At 38.5% G+C, this 24,177-nt stretch overlaps 2 protein-coding genes across 8 annotated transcripts; both read right to left on the reverse strand.

Moving 5' to 3' along the window:
* Positions 1-2,075: 2,075 nt before the first annotated feature.
* LOC122084567 (UPF0496 protein At4g34320-like) lies at positions 2,076-13,455 on the reverse strand. 6 transcript variants are annotated; one of them, XM_042652919.1, is made up of 3 exons: positions 12,900-13,455; positions 11,414-12,569; positions 2,076-3,608 (listed from the first exon to the last, which is right to left on the reverse strand). In XM_042652919.1, exon 2 carries the CDS (start codon positions 12,549-12,551, stop codon positions 11,427-11,429), a length of 1,125 nt encoding a protein of 374 aa, XP_042508853.1. In that variant the 5' UTR covers positions 12,552-12,569; positions 12,900-13,455; the 3' UTR covers positions 2,076-3,608; positions 11,414-11,426. The 6 variants fall into 6 exon arrangements, with proteins under 6 accessions (XP_042508853.1, XP_042508850.1, XP_042508852.1 ...); XM_042652916.1 differs by lacking the exon at positions 2,076-3,608 and adding an exon at positions 3,729-4,156; XM_042652918.1 differs by lacking the exon at positions 2,076-3,608 and adding an exon at positions 4,845-5,266.
* A 4,064-nt stretch (positions 13,456-17,519) lies between these two features.
* On the reverse strand, positions 17,520-23,287 carry LOC122083660 (NAC domain-containing protein 79-like). 2 transcript variants are annotated; one of them, XM_042651530.1, is made up of 7 exons: positions 23,133-23,287; positions 21,365-21,569; positions 19,816-20,039; positions 19,545-19,724; positions 18,803-19,148; positions 18,025-18,190; positions 17,520-17,907 (listed from the first exon to the last, which is right to left on the reverse strand). In XM_042651530.1, exons 2-7 carry the CDS (start codon positions 21,525-21,527, stop codon positions 17,736-17,738), a joined length of 1,251 nt encoding a protein of 416 aa, XP_042507464.1. In that variant the 5' UTR covers positions 21,528-21,569; positions 23,133-23,287; the 3' UTR covers positions 17,520-17,735. The 2 variants fall into 2 exon arrangements, with proteins under 2 accessions (XP_042507464.1, XP_042507463.1); XM_042651529.1 differs by having other exon boundaries at positions 19,816-20,060.
* Positions 23,288-24,177: the final 890 nt, after the last annotated feature.

The following is a 24,177-nucleotide window of genomic DNA, read 5'->3' on the forward strand; positions in this document are numbered from 1 at the left end:
TTTAAGCTTCAAGATGTCAAGACATGAAGCTTAAAGACATGGAATTGCAAACAAGAAGAAAAGAAGATAAAGTGCCAAAGAGTGGAAGGTTCAAGTGAAGAAGAAGACCACTAGGATAGATCGGTCATTTTTAATGTAGTTTGTAACTTCCACATATATATATATATGCACTCACCACATGCATGTGCATTGCATCATACTAGAATGACCATAGAGTATACCTTGACCAAGTATGGAGAGTCTCTAAGTGGTAAGGAACATATTAGGAAAAATGCGTTATAGTGAAATTCTGTGAAAACCACATTAACCTGACTTAAGGGTATTTTGGATAATCTTAGAGTCGGTATCAGGAGATGAAACCTTCTTAGAAGTTGTAGGAAATCGAGTCAAGATTTCAACGCAACTGATTTTAGATCATTCCGAGGTCAGACCAAAAATTTATGATCAAAACACTGACGACTGGTCAGTATGACAGCATTCTGTCAAAACAGTCTGTCATGTTGGCAGTTGACCGGCTGAAAGCCCCGGTCGACCGGTGACTGCCTGAAAGTGCCCCAATGGCTATATTTTGCCTCAACGGCTCTTGACGGTCGACCAACTACCGATGGCGGTCGACCGGTGGTCCCAGAATACGTCCGTTGGAGCCTGATTTCCTGCCTAAAATGCTTCACTAAGTTCACCTATAAATACCCAAACCGTTCTTAATTAAATATGAATTAAGAAAGAGCTTTAAGAGCATTATTGCAAATATTCAAGAGTTATTAAGATTAGTATATTCTACTTGAGTTGTTCGATTACACCAATCCCAACAAAAGACCCAAATCTCAATCAAAGTCCTCTACTCTCTCCTGTGCAAGTCAAAGCCATAAGAGAGGACTTTACAAAAGGTGCATCATTCATCTCTCATTCTCATCATTTGCACCACACTTGAGGTATTCCTCCTATTCCACTATTTCCTATTTATTTCTGTTCTTTTTTTTTTACAATTCTAGACTGTACTTAGGATTGTAAGGATTCTCTTATCTTAAAAAGAGAAAGGTGTCTCTCTACCTCCAAAAGAGATTGTAAAAGCGCCTCTCTGCCTGTAAAGGGGATTTGCAAGGATACTCTTATCCGTGAAAAAGATTGTAAAGGTTTTCTTCCCTATCTATCGTACTGAAAGGGAGAACTAGTGGAATACCTTACAAGAGGATTCTTGTAGGGAGTGGACTAGACTCGGATTGAGTCGAACCACTATAAATCTTGTGTTTTGTGGTTGTACTTGTTTTATTTACTCTGCATTGTTTTAACTTGCAGTCACACTTGTGACCTATTCATCGAAAAGAGTTAAATTCCACTAGTATAACCTATTCACCCCCCCTCTAGGTTATTTCATCATGGTGAATTTTCTCGCCGCTACTTGGATGTGATCTCTCTTCTACATAGTGAAACATCTTCTTTGACTGAGGACGTAGCACACCACATCGGTGTGTGAACCTCGTTAAATCTCTGTGTGTTGTGCAATCTGTCTTAATTTATTTTCATATTTCTCGGTGTTTGCTCGAACATCTCTTTTTTCAAGTTCTAAAATCTTCGTAGAAGAACCATTGTCAAAGGCAGAGACACTGTATTGCCGGAGTGCACAGAAAAAATAAACACTAATTTACTGGCATCTGGAATTGAAAGCTACATTATCTTAGGTAGACCTTGAAAATGCAGGCTTTACCGAGGTAGTTCTGAACAGTAATAAACTATCTAATTTTCTAAAATAAGCACTCATATACAACTAAAATAGTTTAAGTTCAAGTCTGCCTTCTAAAGAGAAACAAGGGATCTTGAAGAGCACATTGGTTCAGAACTGTCTCAATCATACCACGAGATTAGTCACTGAAAATATCATTCGGCTTTTGTTTTGCTGTTTCTGTTGATGCATGGCTAATATTCTTTAGATATTTGCTTTAGTTGGGCTGTGAATGCCCTTTCGATATAAATTAATCTTCGTATCAGATTTTGTTTCTCTGAAAGGGAAACAAAAAATCATGATAGTAGACTCTGTGAGGAGGAGAAAATGGAAAACAGAAATGTTTTTTTTCTTACCAATCTACAATCAGTGACAAACCAAACCACAATCCCAATAGATCATTGGTGCATATACCTTCCAGTTGGCCATATGAAACTCAACCATAATTAACAGACAGAGAAGTGAAGAACGAAGCAAGAAGTGGGTATAACCAAAAAATAAGGACCAAGCGACAAAGAAAGAAATGAACAGCTATTTCCTCACTCTGAACCAAGTTTCCCCTGCAAAATGAACTAGACTTCAGCAGTAAAATAAGCAAACTGAAGTTCCCAGTAAATCATTAGAATGACTCAGGTTGCTTTAAGCTTCAGGTTAATCAAAATTAGATATGAGTAACAATAATGGAGGCTGAGGGGCTAGCCTGCCATAAAATATCTTGCAATTCACTATAAATTTTCCTAGCTTCAGGTCAAGGGAAAGTTTCAGATGGTTAGAAGCTTGTAATCTGTTTAATGGCTATCCCAGTCCCTGGAGGCTATGGAATCTTGTTAATTGTACATGCTAATATAGCAACGGGGTTCACTGGGAAGCAGTTCATAATCAGTTAACCACAGCAACGGCAACATGGTTTTAGATGTCATGGGTACTGTATGTCCAGATGAAGACCCTAAGAGACGGAGTTTCTCCCTGCCAAGGAAGGTTTCAAACTCTACTGATTGGAGAGAATAGCTTAACCTCCCAATTGGTAGTAGTACAGTATATTTATAATTAGAAGTGTAAAGAATTATAAGTATGCCCTTATTACATAACACACATATAAGACACATAAGACCCTAATAAAATAAAATATTACAAGTATACCCCAACGCTACTAACTATTAATACTCCCCCTCAAGCTGGAACATAAATATCACACATGTCCAGCTTGGAACGTCCTTGAAGAAACACATTTTTAAACAAGGCTTTAGTATACCCTATGCTACTAACTATTAATACTCCCCCTCAAGCTGGAACATAAATATCACACATGTCCAGCCTGGAACATCCTTGAAGAAACACATTTTTAAACAAGGCTTTAGTAAACAAATCACCAAGCTGTTGACCAGAGCTAACAAACAAAGAGGAGATTACCTTCCTCATCACAATATCTCAAACAAAATGGCAATCAACTTCAATATGCACGTTGAGTCATCAAGAAGTCCAAGTCAGTGGTGAGAGGCTGATAAATATTGGGAAAAACTTTCTTTCAGATCACCCAACACAACTTTGGTTGTAGTATGATATACATAACATTGTAGCAAGAGTTGGATCCATACCATTCCACATCTACACAAGTAGAGTATAATTCTCACGCATTCACTCCTCATAATCTTTGGAGTCAGTAGGGGGTTCAGGCATCAATTTTTTTTTAATTTTCCCTTTGCGTTGATATATACCTTTACAACTTGTGGCCATAGAAGATAATTGGATGCACCACTAAGCTTATAGCAGTAATTGGCATATTCACCGAGTCCACAGAAGATTTTAAATCACCCCTTGAATATAGAACAACACCACCAAATCAAAGAATACATAATAGCAACACCAAAGTAGCCATAATAGTAGAAACCTGGGAACAATTGAAAAAAACTTCACATAGTAGCAGCAATAGGCAAAACCACAGGTTACTAATATCTCCAAATAAGCAAAGCTGCAGGGTATAGAAAAACCAGCAATAGGAAAAATTGAATAACAGCCAATCAGTATCTCAGATGAGGCCCAAACTCATGTAGAATATTGGGCAGAAATAGTAATTTAGTAGCCCAAAAACTTGGAATAATCCAGAGCTATAATTATAGATTAAAAGAAATAGAAACTTAAAATCACAGTTTAGAAACTACCAAGAGAAAGCAATCCACTTCTCTGATCAACACCAAACTTAGGTCAATGGAGGAGTCTTGTCCATAGGGATCAACCCTAAAATACCTCAAATATCCAACGGCCAGATAGGGAGATATGCCCAATCCCTAGTTGAAGCCAAAAGAGCAAAAAACAAGGGAGCCACGAGCAGTGTTTGATTTCAATATATGATGTAGGCAGCAACAGCAGGGTAGAATCTTTATGCACAGGGTATTAACATTGCTCCATGTAAGTATCAATCTTCATCTTCATAAGTTGCTGCAAACCACAACAAAAGAAAACCCTAATGGGACTCTAAAACCAAGAAAATGGATCGCAACTGCTGGTTGTTCAATGCTCTGATACCATGTGACAGTTTGAGACCTAGAACAACCAACATGACAACTAGAGGAAAAAAGGAAGAAGAAAGAAAAACTTGTACTACCAAGTGGAGAGAATAGCTTAACCTCCTAATCGGAAGTAGTAAGGTATATTCATTCATAATTAAAAGTGTAAAGAATTACAAATATGCCCTTATTACTTATATAATACACACATAAGATCCTAATAAGCAAGGATATTACAAGTATACCTCTGTTTGGAAACAGCCTCTTCTACAAAACAGGGGGTAAGGCTGCAAACATTTGCCCCTGCAGTTGCGGGGGAGCCTTGTGCACTGGGTTGCTCTTTTTTTTTTTTTTTTTTTTATTACAAGCATACCCCTGCGGTATTAACTATTATCATGGCATCTACAAAGTTGGTTTTCATCAAAAATGCATCTGAATTTGTCATTGTTGTTATTTGTTTACACCCACAATCCTCGGAGAGCTAGTAGCTGTTTTCTTTGCTAATGTGAGTGCTGACTGTGGCAAACTTGCCATTCTCTATTACGATTATTCTGGTCTCCTTATGCAGCACAGTGGACTCATTCTACGTGATAATATTTAAAAGTAGATAAATGACAATGTGAACAAAAACTTCCTGGGAAATGATATTTCTAATGAACTCCATAAATCAATTATTGATAGCACTCAAATTTGTCTTTACTGTAATACAACTGAAAAGCCCTATTATCATGAACTTGATTTTCCATATAGCAGAGACAATTGGGACTAACAGAGATGAATTCAACATCAAGTAAGCTAGAAGATACAAGTTTTTGGTGAAGTACAATTATAGCAATAGGAAAGAACGCACTAACACGACTTTATTCTTCTGTCTCCATAACCTTGGACAAGCTGGCATCCATGGATTCTCTTGAGTTGGAGGTATAGTCTGAAGATCAGAAAGATCAACAGGTAAATCTCAATTTTACAGGGCAGACTCACCCCGTTTACCAGTTCACACGGCTTTTGCTGGACTATAACTGCCTCTGGAAGTTCTGAGACACTGCTGCTTGGAACAATTCAAATTACCATTGACTTAGTGATAAACATGGAGGACCATGTAATAGTTAAAATGTACATGAGTCTACTGAGATGCAATGATGAATCATTTGCTCAAATTTTAATGAACCAAAGAATGAAGCATGCCAGCTCAGACTCGCAGCAGTCACTTACCATCTCTGCAACTAGACTTGCTTAGCTTAAGGGGTCAGCTCCAATGCCTCACTCTGCCATCAGATGTTGACATTAGAGCAGGCATTCCTTTATTTCAAGTTGATTTGCGTCTTAGAAAGGTATCCTGTTTTCCTAGGTATTTACCTTACACGAGAAATCTGGATCATTTGATTGGGGAAACTTCCCTCTTCACCAAATCTTTATCATTTGCAAACTCCTTACTCCATATATCCAAAAAAATCTATTTTGTCTACTGTAGTTTTCAGGGGTATTTAGTCTTTATATGTTACTGCTTAAGGATTTTGTGAAGGTCTACATATTATAGATCTTCTTGCTATTAGTGGGGAGTATCTTTCTCCTTCTAATCGGTAGTCTCCCTTCCTTCTAATTGGTAGTCTTCCTCTCTACCTCTTCTTCTTCTTTTTGCTGTTTTTTTTAGCGTACTTTGTCACATGGAATCAGAGCAGATCTAACTAAGATTCTTGTCTAGTTAAATCTGTTTTGAGAGTCTCTAAAGGAGTCTATTCATATTTGCAGCAATATTGTCACCGTTGCTATTATTGATTGATCATGAGATGTGAACATGAAGAATGAAGGTAATCTATACTTCCATTATCAAATCTTTACAACAATAACAACATCCAAAAACCTTATCCCAACTTAATAGGGTCAGCTATATGGAGATTCCAAGCAAAAATGAGTGTGAGGTTCCATGCAAAAAGATTGACGGGTTATGGCTAATTATAATGAGTGCCAACTGTCAACCTGACGCATGTACTGGCCGTCTAACTGACGTACCATATAGATTGGTCAAGCCAAAGCATCCTACATGCATTACGTCCACCCACCAAGATAATCCATCAACCCAATCTACTTTTATGAAAGGAGGAATGAGATAACGAATTCTTGATGGCCCCGCTAAGCACAAAAGTAACAACTCAAACACACAACTCCGCATTGAAAATTAGATAAGCAACCCAAAACTCAAGCCAGAGGTATCTGTGAATAGCGGTTCAACGCACCAGAATAAAGCCCACCACCACAAGCAAACAAATGCAATTCACTTGCGTTACATCCACCACCAGACCTCTCCTCTACAATATATTTTTTTAAAGTCTCTTGATGATGAAAGGACCTGCAGTTACTGTTCTTGATGATCTGATCAAGAAATCTATCTACAAAGGACCTGCGGTTGCTGTTCTTGATGATTTGATCAAGAAATCTCTCTTTTCTCTATGTTAGTATTGATTTTTGAAGGAAGGACATCCACCCCTTGGAAGTCAGTCATCCTTTGACAGGTTATTCTCTGCCCCATAAGGAGTGCTTGCTTGTAATTTCAACATGATCAGATAGGTTGATTGGAAGTTTTACTGGTCCCTATTTTTTAGGAGTCGGAATTTCTAATTCAGTTCCACTGCAGTATTTCCCTATCTGTCCATTGGATTTTTACCAAATTTTGAGGGTTAACTCTTGTGCTTAAGATCTACGCTCGACAGGAGTTTGAAGCAGATCAAATTATTGGACTGTGAAATATAGGTTGTTCTACTATTCTGCTTTTTGTTGGTTCAAGCAATTGAGGGGTTTATATCTATGTTTGAGATTCACTCTTTTCCTATAAGGTGCTGTTTTGGAAATCTCTCTCAAATTCTGGGCTTTTCTTTCCTGGGGTTTGCATATCCAACTATACATATTTTTCATCCCATTGAGTTTTTTTTTAAGTTTTCTTATGTTGCTGAAAATTGATACTTGCAAGGAGAAGTGCTGGTGCTGTTATCATATTATGTATTGATAAGGCATAACAGATGTTTCTATCCCTGTGCATAAATTTTCTCACATGCACATGAAGTTTATTGATGGTTGTTAATGATTTAAGCATGTTATTCTATTTCAGAGCAAGAAGATTTCTCTTCCTACGGTTGCTACTCTACTGGTCTCCTGTATATGAATGCAGCAACTGATTTTATTTGCTCAGATCTATATCAATCTTATCACTGAGAGACCTTATTGCTTCTATTGCTCCTAGTTACATTCTGTTATGACATAACAGATTTATATTGGCAATAGTGGGACTAAATAGGTTCGCTTTGTTTACTCCTCTGCGTTATTTATCCACATGTAGTGCTACATATGAGGGGGGAGAGGGAGGGGGGAGAGGGAGGGGGGAGAGGGGGGGGGGAGCATTTTATGTTTGGTCACGGGAGTTGATGAGGGTAAAAATGCCACTCCCTCGGGTCATCCCTTGGGTCATCCTTGGCCGAGCCGACCCCTTGGTCATCCTTGGCCGAGCCGACCCCTTGGTCATCCTTGGCCTAGCCAGTCCCTTGGGTCATCCTTGGCCGAGCCGACCCCTTGGTCATCCTTGGCCTAGCCGACCCCATGGCTCATCCTTGGCCGAGCCAACCCCTTGGTCATCCTTGGCCTAGCCGACCCCATGGCTCATCCTTGGCCGAGCCAACCCCTTGGTCATCCTTGGCAAAACCAACCCCTCGGTTCATCCTAAGCCGAGCCAACCCCTCAGGCCGACCTGCCACCTCGGTCTTTCCTTAGGCCAACCTGCCACCTCAGTCTCTCCTCAGGTCGACCTACCACCTCGGTTCCTCAGGCCGACCTGCCACCTCGGTTCGGCACACAATCAAGTAAGGCACCCAGAAATGTGCACACGTCCACTCCTACATTTAAGGGACGTGACCCCTCATTATAGGGGCAAGACTCAGGTTGCTACACGTCACCAGAAGCATCCACCCTTCTCACGACTTGCACCTCCGAGATCAAAGAGGAATATTCCCAGAACATGCCATGGGATCCAGGATATTCCTAGAATCAGAGAACCATTCCTCTCAAGGACTCCACACCTAATAGGACTCTCCACAAACGTCTCTCCTTCTCCCTCCATCAGCAGCCTATAAATACCAAGGTAAGCCTCCATCACAAGGGATCGAACACTTTTTTCACTAAAGCTCTCTTGAGCAAACTATTGTGGAAAGATCTGATTGTAGGGTCAGCCCGGCTCTCCTTGTCTTTCTCTTCTTTGCAGATCGGTTGGAGCATCAAGAGCTGCAAGGAACATCATCTGGTCAATTTTTACCACATCAGGAGTCGTAAAAGATTATCTGTCATTTGCATATCTTCTTATTTTCCTAGCCTTCTGCATATCTTCTTATTGAAGATTATCTGCCTATCTTCTTATTCAAGATTTGTTATAGTGGAATTCTTCTTTTTGAAGATTTATTATCTGCCTGGAGTTCTTCTTGTTGAAGATTTCTCCCTACTGTTTGTCTTAAGTTCTTCTAATAGAAGATTTCAGATTTCTGGTCTGCAGCAGTGATTTTTTCATCTTCCACAGCAGCTATTATCTGGGGTTTTGCTATTGTTATTGATGTTTTCTGGCCTGCAACAATGATTTGCTCATCTCCTACTGCTGCTGACTTTTGTCCTATGACTGATATTTTCTGCTGCTTATATTTATGTGGTGCTCCAACTGGATTTCTCCTTTCTGCAGTTCTTTTGTAGGGCTGCGACAGGAAGAGGTTTTTCTTGCAGTTCTGTTTGTTGCTGTTCACTGGCTTCTACAAATGTCATATCTGTTCATGTCTGCATGTGATGGTGATTCCTACTTCAGTTGTCCCAAGCTGGAGCACGCTGGGGTATATATATATATTTCCTACGCTCCAGCTTGAAGGGGAGTGGCAAGGAATTAAGTCTCTTATGTCTACCATAGGGCATTTTTCAGGGGTATTTTAGTTTTTATATGATGCTGTTTTAGGTTTACGTGAGACTGTACATAAACCAAGGGTAATGGGGGAATATCTTTTCTCCTTCTAAACAGTAGTCTCCCTCTCGTCTTCCTTTTGCTGTTTTCTGTTGTCCTAATTTGTCACAACTTCAATACTAGCGTTTAATTTTTTTTCCCATTTCCCATGAAGGTGGAGGAAAAAATAAGATGTGGGACGTTGAAAGGGACATCCTATTGGAAGGCCCATCCATAGGAGTTCACTCTTCCATTCAAAAGCTAATGCCAGGTTTAATCCAATTTGGGGGCCTCTACCACCTGAGATCTGAAGGAAACTGTATGACTTGAGTTGAAACTTCTTGGACAGACAGACATATGGATAGATAGATTGAGTTGGACATGTAATCTCCAGAAAAGTAGCATCTTAACACGTGACCTTAATCTGCCAGTGAAAAAGAAGTCCCAGTCAGCCTATTAACCCCCTGTTTTGCATATCATTAGCAGACCTGAGCTTCCAATTGAACAAGCAGTTCATTTTGGAAGCAGTAGATCTGATGCACCTAATGACATGCGAGAACCTCCAAAGAATCTGTCAGTCTGAGCTCATCCAAGCTATGACTGGATGAATCTCCTTCCACTATGAGATTATGGAATCCTGAAACTAAACTATATTATCCAACATGTTGTCCACTAGAGAGCCTAAATCAATCAAAACATATTCCAAGATAAGATGTACTTGTTCTCATGGCAAAGAAACACGAAGATGTCCCATCACAAAGGAATGAGTAAATGGATGTCCCATCATAAAGGAATGAGTAAATGGCTTTGTGGATAGTGCAATACCCGGTATGCCCTTAAGAGGAAACATGATCTGCATTGTACCTCTTTAATGGTGATCTAAGAAAGAAAAAGGAAACAAAAAGTATGACAGAGAAACTACTCAATCGGATTCTAGAATCATTCTTCGAAGCATCAACAAGAGTTGGGATGGGGAAGGTAAAGCCTCGGTACCCAATAACAGTAGCTTCTGACCACTATAAGAGACCTCTAAAACAATAACCTATACAGTGAAAATCCAAAAAAGGAAGATCATCACTCTTTGTAGAGAAAATGAATGGCCTTATTAAGAAAAGTAAAATCCTAGCTTTAAACTATCTTGGATGGGTCTTGTTTACATGATTCAATTTTGGCTGCCAAGCCATGGACTATGGAAATAGGGCCAAAACAAACCTGTGACATTGAACTAAGCTCATGGTTTGTGGCCCAGAAATTCCCAAGCTAAAAAAGTTGATATCCATGTTGAACTCAAAACATTCATTCAAATGATACCAGGTAGTTGGAATTGAGATCACAGAGCTAGTTCATGGGGGCTTTATGATCATATTGCGCAAGATTTTCACCATAGTCAGAAAACTCTTATCTAAGATCCCTTATTTTACACTAACGTGCTGTGAGCTTGTGATTGATGAAATGGTAAAGTTGGGTTATGATTATTTACTTGTTCTCATGGCAAAGAAACAGAAAGATGATAGCCATTTCCAGTAGTGCCACTCACTATCATGCAATTATGGTTCTTGATGAATAGATGATTTGGTTATGTTGATTTAAGATCATTTGTAGGTTCTACCAGAAAAAAAAAAAAAGGATCATTTGCAGGCATTAAAAGTTGCATTATCATGACAGTAACACTAGTGTAAGGAATGGCTGTTTGCTGCAATCAAGGTATCATCAAGATAGCAATCAAAGAGGTTGACTTCTTGAAAATAGAGATTCAACGTCTAGTAGAGGGAGAGGGGGGGGGAGAGAGAGAGAGAGAGTCTTGCTCCATATTTTCCATGTAGAGAGGAGCACCACATTCTGAATATCGCACCAACAAATTTATTACTAGTGGACTGCATTCATGTGGTACTTCAAATTACAATTTCTATGAATAAGAATACAAACAACAATAGTTAGTTGAAAACCCGAACTTTCTTTGCCAAGCCCCCTGCCCAAATCCCAAAGAAAAAACAAAAGCAAACAAAAAGAAAGCCGAAAATCAAAGAACTGAAAGTATCAATTCTTCCCTCTATTATTATTAACTAAATAAGAAGCCACACCAATGACTCCCACATATGGAGTTAACTATTTTTTTTTTTTTTTTTGGGAGGGGGGGTGGGAATGGATCGAGTTGACAATTGTTGCTAAACATATATAGAACATGAAAATTACAGTGTAACTGAAAAAGCAACGATCAGCAGTGCATACCGACACATTTTTTTCAGTTGTTGGGATGTTTAATTATCTTCTGAAGAACAACCGTCCTTGCCCTGCGTACATCCCGGCTGCACCTGTCAGCTTGTTCACTCAAATCCTCAATGCATTTCATAAATCCCTCCAACTTCCTCTTGATCTCCTCCACTCCAATCTTCACTGCCTCCCCTTCCCTGAGCGCAAAATCAGCATTCTCCATCAGAGTGTGGATCTCTATTTCTAAGCGCTCAACCAGAACCCGGATACTCTCCAAGTCCTTGATTGCAACATAAGTGCCAACCTGCATTGTGCTAATTACTTCCTTCTGTCCTTTTACTGCATTCTCATAGCCCTGCCACAGCGAATTAAACCACTTCCCCATTGCTCCTATAGGGATTGAAGTCGCTGCTGCCATGGCAGCAGCAACTGGAGGTGCTGCCATTGCAGCAGCCACTACTGAACAAATAAGGAGGGCAGCAAAAGTTGCAGCAAAGATAATGCTTGAAACTTTCCTATATGCCTTTACAGATGTCAGCTTCTTATCAAGTTTGTCCTTTCGGATCTGCAACTTCTTTAACATCAACACCTGATGCCTGTAGACCGTGTGGAATTCCTGGATGAAATCCTCCATGAATGGGTTCCCAGCAGCCTTGAAATTTTTCAGTTCCTCCATCGTCGCCAAATACTTCTTGTCACCTACCCCATCCTCCTTTTCGAATTGTTGTAATGCAACATGAAGGATCAATTGGCTGTCACGGGCTTTTTTTAGGCACTTCTCCAAGGACGTGCAGAAATCTAAGGTTTGCAGACTGTTCTCAAAGTAATCCTCGACAAGTCCGAAGAGTTCTTGGTTATTCCATATATCTTTCTTACAATCTAAGATGACATTGACAACTTCCTGGTTCATCTCAAGGAGGCTTCCTGTAACTTCTGTCAGTGTTTCAAAGGAGAGTGCTCGAACCTCCACCCCGGAGGCGACTGTGTTTATGACACGGTTCGTCCTGGCCTGCAGGATGGAATCGAATGACTGCAAATCCGGATCGAGTCTGCATTCTGCTTCATATGAGCTCAGCTCGGCCGTGTACTGCAAATTAGTATCGAGATGAAGGACAGGAGGAGCCTCTCCGGTCCTCTTGCTGAATGGTACTCCCATCGATGCAATACTCAGAACCTGATAAGAACATAAAAGAAACACAAATTCAATCTGGATTCTAGAACCTATCCTGCAAAACCCTTGTATTCAAGTTCATAAACAAGAAAAATGCCGCTAAAACCGCGGATCTCAGCTGAAGATTTTCAGGCAGAGAAGAAACTCGACTTCCAGCAAAAATTCAAAAAAAAAAAAAAGTGGAAAAATGCATCATCTGAAAATCATCTTTGAAAATTTTAACATTCCATCTGAAACCCCTTAATGTGGAGCTTAATTGATCAGGAAAATACTCTACTTTCCAACAAAAATGATAAATAAATACTAATAAAGAAGGAAACCCACACTCTTTACCTCTTCAACCCAATAATCGTTTCAAACTTGAAATAAAATTAGAATCCGAGATCACACAGAGCCCAAATTTCTCCCACCAATCGACCAAAAGGAACGCTTCCCAGAAACTTTAGTTTCCAAGTCTTGATCAAAGCTACAGGATTTAAGAAGCAAACGAAGTTTTATAAAATGGATACAGAGAGAAGCAAAGATGTTTTGTAGAATGGGAAATGTGGAAGCTTACAGAGGGTTAAAACTTTAAAAACCCTTAAGAAACAGATAAAGATAGGACGTTGATTGAGAATGGCTTGCACGCATCATAAATAAATGTGAAGAAATAGGTGGTGGCGGCCGGCCGGAGGATGGAAAACGCGGGAAGCAATGTCTTCTTCCCCTCTCTCTCTCTCTCTCTCTCTCTTTCTGTTTTACAGTTCTCTGGGAAAGTAACGGTTACGAAGAATTTGAGCTCACGAAGAAACGACGTCTGTATACTTCTGCGTCCGCCTGAGCTCACAGAGTGATCCGAGAGGGGGAGAAGAAAAAGGAAAAGCCTTTTTCTTGACAATTAGGCTGTGGGAAGCTACTGGGTTGGTTCAAAGACACGCATCCTCAGGGGTCAGGGTCTTTATTACCTCATTGAATGAATAAACTTTGAAATTACAAAAAAGCCACTGAAAATTAGTTTACATTTTTACCCCTCTAATATCACTCTATAAGGATGAAAATACATAGAAATGGAGAACGGAATTATTTATTTCTCATAGAAAGATGTCATTAAACCAGCTTTTAATTTCTCAAATGAAGTATTCCTAAAACAATAATTGTTTGAATAAAATATTAATCTATCCTTTGGAATAAGACCGCTTAACTACTTGCTACAGATATTTTTATTTCTTTTTAACATAATGAGTACTGTGGGGTTTCTGCTAATACTCTTTTTTATTCAGATCATGTGGTTCTCATTCTCATATAGATGATATTATTTTCTAGTCCCTTATTACTGTAATGTATAGATTCTTTCTCAAACAATATTTTTTGTAAGAAATCTTATTTTTAACTTTTTTTTTTTTACCTTCAAAACAAAATATAAGTCATTTCTTACCTTAGGACAAAAAAATTAAAAATTAGTAACATTCAAATAATTACGTGATTCTACTCTCACACAATAAAATAGTGAAATGATCACTATACTTATGAAAGCAAAAATCCCACTCATGTTAATATTTTTCCGTGATACTTCAATTAGCCATGTGCTATCCTTGAGAGTATAAGGATTTCTTTATCAATATATTACACCAAAAGAGAAGCTATTATAGTCATGGTTTCAAATGTTGGTATTGGATCAACCTTTTGATCATATTATATTGATATCATTTTCTCAACCAATACTATATTTGATCAATCAAGATAGATTACTTATATCATTTCACAGGTAAAATAGTATATATATATATATATATACAACGATACGATACGATATAATACGGATAAATCCATGGTGGTAATAGTGGCCATTGTTTTCAAATGATGATACAATCCAGGGCACTCACTAGAGTCAAATTCTGTTATTTAAATTAAACGAGTTGAATCTTGAGCTCCGTATCGTATCCGTTCCGCGTTCCGCGTTCCGCGTGGCTTTAATCCCGACCTTTCCGAGTCCTTTATAAACTACGAAGATGACACGTGACAAAAAATTTATTGGTAGACAACTTTGTAAAGGTTTCATAAGATTATAGCGTACGTCAAGAGATTTTTCCTCTCAAATCTCACGTGTTCGTGACGTTCAGATTCTGTCGGTTTTCTATATCTATCTGTGTCAACAAATTGACACTTTTCACCTTCATGTATCCTTGAAATCACACAAACAATGGCGTCCTTCCAAACCAAACTAAATTATTGGTGGGAAGCAATCATAGGCATGGGAGATCGGTATCCGCACGGGTGTTGGTCATCTCTAAAACCGTTTTGATAATCGATATCGAAATACCCATATCCGGTAGAAATACCCTATTTTACCACAAAAACGATCTTTTAACTTTCTTAGCTCCAGGTTCATACCGTTCAACTATCGGTTAGGTATTAGAATCGAACATTCGCTAGTCTGGTCGATATGAATTGTCCAATACGATTACCTGATACTAATTCTTAGAACCATGATTATAGAGTTGCAAACGGGTATCAGATCTTGTATTAGTCACCGTTGATATTGTGTATTGGAAAAAATTGGTTGCAAATTCAAGAAACATTATATATTTTTGTATGATACCTATGATATCGGATATTATGATCGGCTGATTCGATATTTGGCGCAGAGTATATTATGGGTCTCATATCAGTCATATAGAGGGTTAATCCCACATTGGTTTTCAAAGGGAATTGATATTAAGCCGGTTTATGAGGTTGAGTTCTTCTAAGTCTCTATCAGAATACGATTAATCTTGCATGGGCTATGTGAGCCCCGAGTAATTTATTGGATAAATTGATAACTTGAGGATTTCCAGCACATCAATCGGAATCAATAGTTTTTTTGTCACAACCACCTAAATCTGAAATTCCATTAAAGAACATTTCCATAGAGTAAAACCTCCTCATGCAATGATTCGTTATTGGAATAGATTGCAGCAACCATTTCATCAAACATGTAGAGTTTTTTTAATTTTTTAATAGATTTACATGTTTCAATGATAGAAATTTTTTATGTTGCCAGTAATAGGATCTGGTTGTTCACCATTCAAGAATTCTTGTTTAAGTATATAGTTCATACTTCATACCATCCATATTGATACCTAAAACCATGGAGTAGAGACCTCTTAAGAATCACAGTTTTAAGAATGGATAGGATCGAGCTGGAATTGGCCAATCCTCATTTGGCTTGATCCAACTCGGGCCTAATCTGTATGGGAAAACCCTATATACCTATAATATGCCAATTCTAAGGCTAATCCAAACCAATCCAAGTCAATTCCCGAATAGATTCCTAGAATATGTCAATTCTAAGGCTCGATCCTAATCAATCCAATTCAATTTTGACCTAATCAAGATCAAAGTTGGCCAGGGCCGATCTAAACTGATCCAAGTCATTTCTAAGTCGAACCAAATCAGAATCCACCAGGACTGATTCGGATCCCGATTCCAAGTTTTTAAACCTTGCCTAAGATAGGATATAAGTATGAAACCTATTACCCCATTGGGTGTTTGGTTTGGATTTTGGAATAGCTAAAAGCTTCTCCATATGATTTCCAATAACTATCACTTCCCCACCCCACCCACCCCCCCCCCCCTCCCCTTTTTTTTTTTTTTGATTACTTGGATAGCTATTATTTAGCTGAGTTCAGATAGGGGTGGTGTGAGATGGGGTTTACCTCCAGGAAAAGAATCTTTCTCTAGCTTAGGTAGTCCATGACCAAAAATATTAAATTTAATGGTCGTCTCATATTAGGGTAAAAAATGTTTGGCATTTTCCCTTGCTTGATCCCTATTTTTGAATATATAACTTATTTCATTCTCTTTAAACAATGTTTAAAACATTATCAGAAGTGTATAAATATATGATATCTTCACCTAAACCCAATTAATAAACCTTTATTATCTCTGTCAATTACTGCTGCAAAATTAAATGATCTTGCAGATGAACCTTCACTCAACAAGAGAGATGTTTTTTGTTATGACTTCAACAACCATCTGTGTTTGCTGTTGTTGTTAAGCCTAATAAGCTTACCACCCTCCACTAAGGGTATTTTTCATCCTCCAAGCTGCTAGATTGTGCTAGTGTATCTTCTTCCTTACTTCTAAGCACTCTAATGTAACAATAATTGCCTGATGAATAACAACTCCAATAAAGTTGATATTTCTTTCTTATCAACTTTAAGGGAAAATGTTAGAATGCCACCGGTATATCATAAGCTAACACCCATTGTGTTTATCTCTCTCTTCCCCTTTTTGAAATGACCCTTATATCCTTCTTGTATGATATCTCATCATGTGATCCCATTGGTGCTATCCGCTAGCATACATAATATCGGTAGCATACCTATCCCTCTCCCCAACTTTAATATAACAACTCTAGTTACCTTGACTGATAGGGGAAAGGAGCTCTGCAAACTTCGAATCTTGGAGTTCGCGAGAGTCGAAACTACGAAGAATGTACCAGGAATTGCAAGGAGCAAAAAAGCAGAGGTGGGTGCATGTTGTAGTGAGGACAGATTGTCAAGAGGTGGTAGAATGGCTCAAGTAAGGGAATGTGAGGGGATGGCTTGGGAGATGTTGAGTTTATTATATGATGTATCTAAGCTTAGACTCAAAACAAGGGGTGAGGTGACTATAGCCCATAAAATGGGCAGATAAGGCAAGGCTTGTAAGCTCTCAACCTCTATAACTAAGGATGTTGAAACCATTTTATTTTCTTAATGAATTTTCTTCTTTGCTAAAAATAAATAAATCTAGTTGCTTTTACTGTTTTATATGCTCAGTAAATACAGCCACGAATATATTCAACTTTAACAAGAATTGCTTTTGGACATTATTTAAAGCCTTGTTTAAAAGATTAGATGTTATCTACTCATTTCACCTGAAGCAAATCAACAATTCAATCCCAATTCATCACCCCCAACCACCCTTTCCCACAAAAATAAGAGGCACACCTACACAAAAGAGGAAGCATTTAGTTCAACTTTCCAGATATTATGTACTTCATATATTGTTAGTTACACAAAGGGGTAATGGAGGGAAAAGAAACAGTGAGAACAATATTATCTACCTAAGAGTAAATATATTTAATGAAAAATGATGTAATTATCTACTTAAGAGTAAATATATTATGGGAAAATGATGTACACACTGCCGATAGTGCACGCCATCTCAAACACAGTCTCCCTCCTGACACTTTCCTACCTGACCATGTGACCCCCTTGGACAAATCATGAGGCACTCCCTCCTGTGAGCCATTGGTTTGGCGTGGGAGATGCCAATCCACGCAGGCAGTGTGTAGATCCCTCCCTGTGTATTTATCCTGTCCATATTTTCTTTTTTCCTTGTACAAAATAAACAAAGTGATCTATCAGACTTTTGTGAACTTATACATATATATATATATATATATATATATAAACACACATAAGAAATCTAGAATGGGATGAAGCACAAATACTTCTTCCTAAGCTTTGTTATCCTACTAACAGCCTTCCTTTTTCCGTCTGAAACGGCTGGAAGACCACTTGATGATGCCACATCATTTGCTGAGCTCGTAGAGGAGCCTTGATCTGCAACATGTTTCTGCATCTTGCTGTTGAGGACTTGCTGCTGTACTGCTGAACCTGGAAGGGATAGGGTTCTAGATGAGGCTTTCACTAATTGCCAAGTTAATACCAATTGCAACTAAAGAGCCATTTACTGAAGTGTGGGCAAGGGCCAGTATTCATCAAGGGTTTGGTGTTTGTATACCCACCAATAACATAGGAAATGACTAGACAATGGTTAGGGTCAATTATCATTTAGATAATAGTTATACAACGAGGGTGGCCCTCAGAACAATAGTAAGGTTGTTCCATTGCAACCACAAGGTCGCAGGTTTGACACTGGAAACCGCCTCTCTACGAAGCGGGGGTAAGGCTGTGTACATATGACCCTCCCCAGACCCCACAGTGACAGGAGCCTCATACACTGGTTCCCTTATAATACTAGTTATATACAATGCAAGTCCAATGGTGGGTCCTGAACTGGCAAGTGTGCATATTGTGCACACTGATGGACATCACACCGATAAAACTTGCATGTCTTCTGTGTTAATAGACAATACTAGCTGTGACTAAAGAAAACTAAGATTTCCTTAAGCTTGAAGGTATGAATTTATCCCACGGTTGAGAAACTACAACAAAAATATAGAAACTACCGGGAAAACTGGAAAAGGAATTGATTGGTGCACATACCAGAAGATGTTGGCTCAAAAACCATCTGATTGGGTCCGTGGGATGTAGTGACACTGAAATTAGAATTTGTCTGGTTCGTCTGTGTATTTTCTCCTTTCCCTCCCTCTAGTTCCCGCAACAAGGCTGAGGAATCAAAGTATTCATCTGATGACATGGTCAAGCAACTCGAGTTTTCAGAACTGGAAGACGGCGATTCAGGATTAACAAGATCAAGTAATTCCAAGTAGTCTTCTCTTGAGAAATCATAGTTTTCATCCAGGTTCTCCACAGGATTATCAAGTCTCTGGTCTGGCAAATTCTTTTCGGACACAGCTGTTGGTCCATTCTCATCAAAACCATGGATGACCTACACAGGCATAAACATATCTGATGGTTTAAAATAGGAGAAATGAAAGCACAACTGAACTCAATACTCATTTTATGCCATGAATATGTAGGCAAAAATCCGTTTGCTCAAGAGAAACTGTGGCCCCAAAAAGAGCATCTATCTCGATTCCACAGATGATGACCCATCTTGTTTTCAGTCGATACAACACACACATGCACATCCAATAGATAGACTTTGGACTCACTCTCTAATTTCTGTCTATGAACCTGACAGGGATTCATTTTCAAATGGTACAACATTGATTTGCGGGAGGGAGGGAACCAAGTAATGAACTGAGCATCTTATCATGTAATACCACAGAATATGTCCTTTCCAACAAGGCAGCAAAGAAACAAAGTCATGAAGTTCACCTACCTGGGACCTGCTCAAGTCATCTTGTGCACTGAGACAATTTTCTTCAGCTTGCACCCTGATTGCTGACTTTGGATGAATGTAGTCTCCTTTAGCGTCATCTGCACTAGCACGACTGTGGGGATCTTTATGATCTGGACTTTGGATGCTATTGAGAAAGACCCTACACAGGGAACTGGAATCCTGCAAATTATGCGAGCAATCAGCAGTTGGCCAGTAGTTGGAGTTGTATAAGCTGAAAAAACAGATAGGCACTTATTGAATCTTAACAAACCTGTATTTCATTATTTTCCGAGAACACATTCCAATAAATCTTGTATTCATACATCATCCAATCAGTTTTAGTTCCATAAGGAGCCTTGTCTATGTAAAATTCCAGAGTAGTTCTGCAACCAGTAGTGGTAGAATTCTTTGGAATTCTGCGACCCTCCCCTGTAGCTTTCCAATATCCAGTTCCTGTAACTTTAGGGCCCTCTGAATTGAAGTACCAAATGTTCTCTGCAACATGTTTCTCGTAAGCTGAGTTACCGTATAAATATCAGGCTCTGACATCTTATCGAAAATATTGAATAGAAATAGAAGTTGGATAATGATAAAGTTGTTATTATTGAATGACTAGAGATAACTGTACTTAGCTGCATTGTTTTTGTCAAAAATCAGAGGCCTGCAACTGTCTGGACTAAATCTAAAAGGTTTGGAGTTTAAATTTAATTGATTAACTGATAGGACATTGAGAAATGTTTTCCAGATAGTCAGAGAAACATTATCTGATTTTGTCTATTTCTCAGAGGAATAACAGCATGCCAGTGTCGTGAGTAGGGTAAGTGTTTCTATTCGCCTTAAATCCAGGATTCTTGTTCACTCAAGAGTTTTAGACACTTGGATGGGGAAGTGTAAATAACAATTCTATGTAAATGACCAATAAGTGGAGTATAAGTGTCCTGAATGTAGGAAAACTATACTCACTTCATTTGTGCACAAAAGTAGCAATAGCACTCAATAGTATTTTTTCTGAAAGTGTTGTCATAGTCATGCACATATGCAAGAAGATCCAGAGTGATAACCTTTACCACAAATAAATCAGCCTGTGTCACCATTTTCTACCTGAAATTAACAAAGTTTTACACATTCCACCTCTAATTGTCTCCAATCTCTCCACATGGAAGAAAGAAGAGAATCAACTCTCCACATGACTCATATCAAGGGGCCAACCAACCAAGGTTGTCTACATGTGTGTGCGTGTGCTTTTTTTTTTTTTGTGGGGGGGGGGCGTGTGGGGTGGATCTTTTCCATCATGATCTTCAACACATCATGAAATTAAGAATGCACTAAAATGTTCTTCATGCAGGGTGGCTTTATCATCTATATATCACGCAACATAGGATGGGCAACAAAAGTCCACGTCAGAAATGTTGCATCACTGTAAAACACTGGAAATAAATAGCCAAAGTTCATATATTCAAGTAGACCTTTTTGCCCTACCTTTTAAGAGGCAAAACAAAGCCAACTCAAACCCCTCCCAAAGAAAAGAAAAGAAAAGAAAAGAAGAAGAAGAATTAAAACCAAGTGAAGACAAGGTGTAACATTTAGAAAGTGAGAACACTGAAAATTAAATGTCCCTTTTGCTGAATTTGCAGCATAGAATGATTTTTAATGAAGACAAGCAGTGACATTTAGAAAGTGAGAATACAGAGACCTAACCATCCCATGGCAATTTCTGATGGCCAAATGAACAAATAATGCTGAAAGATTTATGCCAAAAACCATCATAGATGACTTCCTTTTTTTCCATTAAGTCCTAAGAGATTCACATCAATACTTACCAGGTAAATTCCAGGGCAAAACATTGTAAGGATTCACCTCGCTAATCACATTGTCTGGAAGGGGAGCCCCATGGATGAATCTTTCCAAATGCTCTACAAGCTCTTCATCAGTGGAATGGAATTCAATATCAGCAAGCGGAGGGATAGGTGCCGAAGAACACATGGTAACCCAATTCAAAAGATCAATCAAGGCGAAACTGGGTTTCTGCAGCCAGAAGCAGGAGTTTAGTCGTGGCAAAAGTCGCAGGTTGTCAGTACATTGACCAAAAAAATAAAAATACATATCAAACGAAAAAAGGCTTTAGTGGGAAATATAAGATGAAGACAATAGAGAACAAATTTGAGTTCACATTCAATGTGCCAAACATAATTAGCTGATCAAGATTAAAACTAAATTTCAATGGTCACTTTTCCAGATCTCAAATGAAAAACAGACCCAACCTAATTAAAGTCCCACACAAGTATAGAAAGCAGAGTAGTCAAAATGAGAACTTCAAGTATAACTACAATTTACATAACCTCCAACGAATATTTTCTCTAATAACTAATAAAAATGAAATAGATTAAAATGATCAAATTAAATGACAAATATCAATAAAATCACCATGAAACAAACCATTTTCCACAATCCACAGGATCACACCACTCATTCTATTAATGGAAATTCTCAAAATATCAGTTAAATAATCCATATATGGAACCTGAAAAAACCTGATTACTCAAGATTTGGACATACCCCCACCAAACCTTATGCTAATTTGGCTTTTAGATACACAAAACCTCTTACTCTCTTCCAATCTTTCTACGGTCAGATTTCTGTTAAATCGTGAGCACTCGTGTTTAACACACTGTTTCAACCTAAGCAATTCTCCATTGCCCTTCTAACACCTACAACTTGAATGTTATCTATCTTTTCTCTGGACCAGTCACTGGTCTTCAATGGACCCCTGAAATCATCTCAATCAACTCTCCCTCATCCTGTTGAATATTGTTGCTAGCCCTAAGTTCCTATGAATCCATTCATCTGCGATTCTGTCCTTTGTAGCCTAACCATCTTCCATCTCAACTTCCGGGTTTCATGTGTCGATTTATGGTTGGCCAGCATTCTTGCTCCACCAATCATGGTTTCTCCAAAAGCTAACCAGTAGGATCTTGACTTCAATCTCAACAGTCTCACAGATGTTAACTACCATCTTTCATTAATTCTTTTTTCAGTCTTTCTATGCTCAATTTCTGCCTTAATCCGGATTATCTTCTAACGATTACTTTAAACATCTCCCAAGTACTAAGTATTTGCCCTCTCTCGTAATTAATTGTAGGAGAACTAAGATTTCTTAGTTTCAACTTACCATTTACCACTTTTTAAGAATTGAAGAAACTAGTAAGAATGGGGATCGTATCCAGATAGCTCAACTATTCATCTGGGCCATTTGTAATTGACTACAAAATCTCAAAACAGTGAGGGGTAATCCATTCATTTATTTTACAGAACTCTAGAGCTCGTTTAAAATCACTGACGCGGATCAGAAATGAATAAAAACATCCAAAAGGGCTTATACAACAAAAATTCAATCTTTTTTCTCAGTTAAAACTACAAATTTGCTTCGAGAAAACGTAATTCACGATCAGAACATCAATTACTCTATAATAAAGTAGAAATCAAAACGAAAAAGAAAAAAACCCACAAATCAATTAAAGGTTCCAAGAAAAAAGAAGAAGAATTTTCAGAAAAAAATTCAGAGACGAGATGATTTTGAAGAAGTCTCACTTAAAGGCAGAGAGAATCCGTTGATCCCCTCTACTCTATCCTGTCGCTTCGCTTCGTAACAATTGGGTTTTCTTCACTCGCTACTCTCTTCCATGAGGTCCATGGATTTCTTTCTTTCAACTCCCCCTCCCTCTCCCTCCCTCTCGCTTCTCTTTATATGGCTGCTTGACTAGGGAGTGTACCATGGTTAGTGAGGTAACCCCGCACACAGTTAACAACTCTCAAATCTAAATAACTGAATTTTACCCATCATTTTCATTAATTTCATTTCGTCCTTCGTCTCCCATGAGGCATGAGTCGTCACTCAATCCTGCCTGAGTTCATTAATTACAGGTTTTTGTTTTTTTCTGTTTTTTTTTTTTTTTTTTGTTATAATTTTTAGAGGTTCTTAATCCCCACTTTAAATGCGGGGCCCTGTCCTCATCTTCATGGAACATTCCCTGATTGGAGGAAAAGACACCGGTTTATCGGATTTCACCCAAACAATTAGGATAAAGCCACGTGGCAAACCTCAGGAGGAATTTTTTTTTCCTTTTTAGGTAAAATCCTAGAAGGATGTTATTGCATAGCATTCTCGCCAAGCTGATCCTAGATCACTCTCTTTCAGTAGATCATTGTTGCCTTAATTTTGTTAATGGTGCAGTAGTTTGATTGCTGAGTGCGAGGTGACTGGTGTGATACAATTTTATTGTAAATTGTATCTTTATCGTTTTTGGACTTGAAGCTAGCTCATATGAGAAGCACTCTAGGTAGTATTCAAAGAGAAGATTCGATCTTGCATTTTTCAACGAATTTGAAGAAAAAGTATGAATATGATATCCTCCTCATAGCTTCCTTTTATGTTCGCTCAAATAAAAGATAAACTTCTAGCTCTCCTTCTTCCCTATTATTTAAAAAAAAACCAAAATTTCCCCCCTTCTTACTTGTTAGTTTAGGGAAAATTACTAGGATGGAGCTTCTCTTTGGCGTGGCATGGGTGGTAATGTACATCCAACGACCTAGAGCACCTTGGGATGCATGCACGTATGTTGAAGTTTGTGCCCAT

The sequence above is a fragment of the Macadamia integrifolia genome, chromosome 7 (genome assembly GCF_013358625.1).
Source record: "Macadamia integrifolia cultivar HAES 741 chromosome 7, SCU_Mint_v3, whole genome shotgun sequence".
NCBI lineage: Eukaryota > Viridiplantae > Streptophyta > Magnoliopsida > Proteales > Proteaceae > Macadamia > Macadamia integrifolia.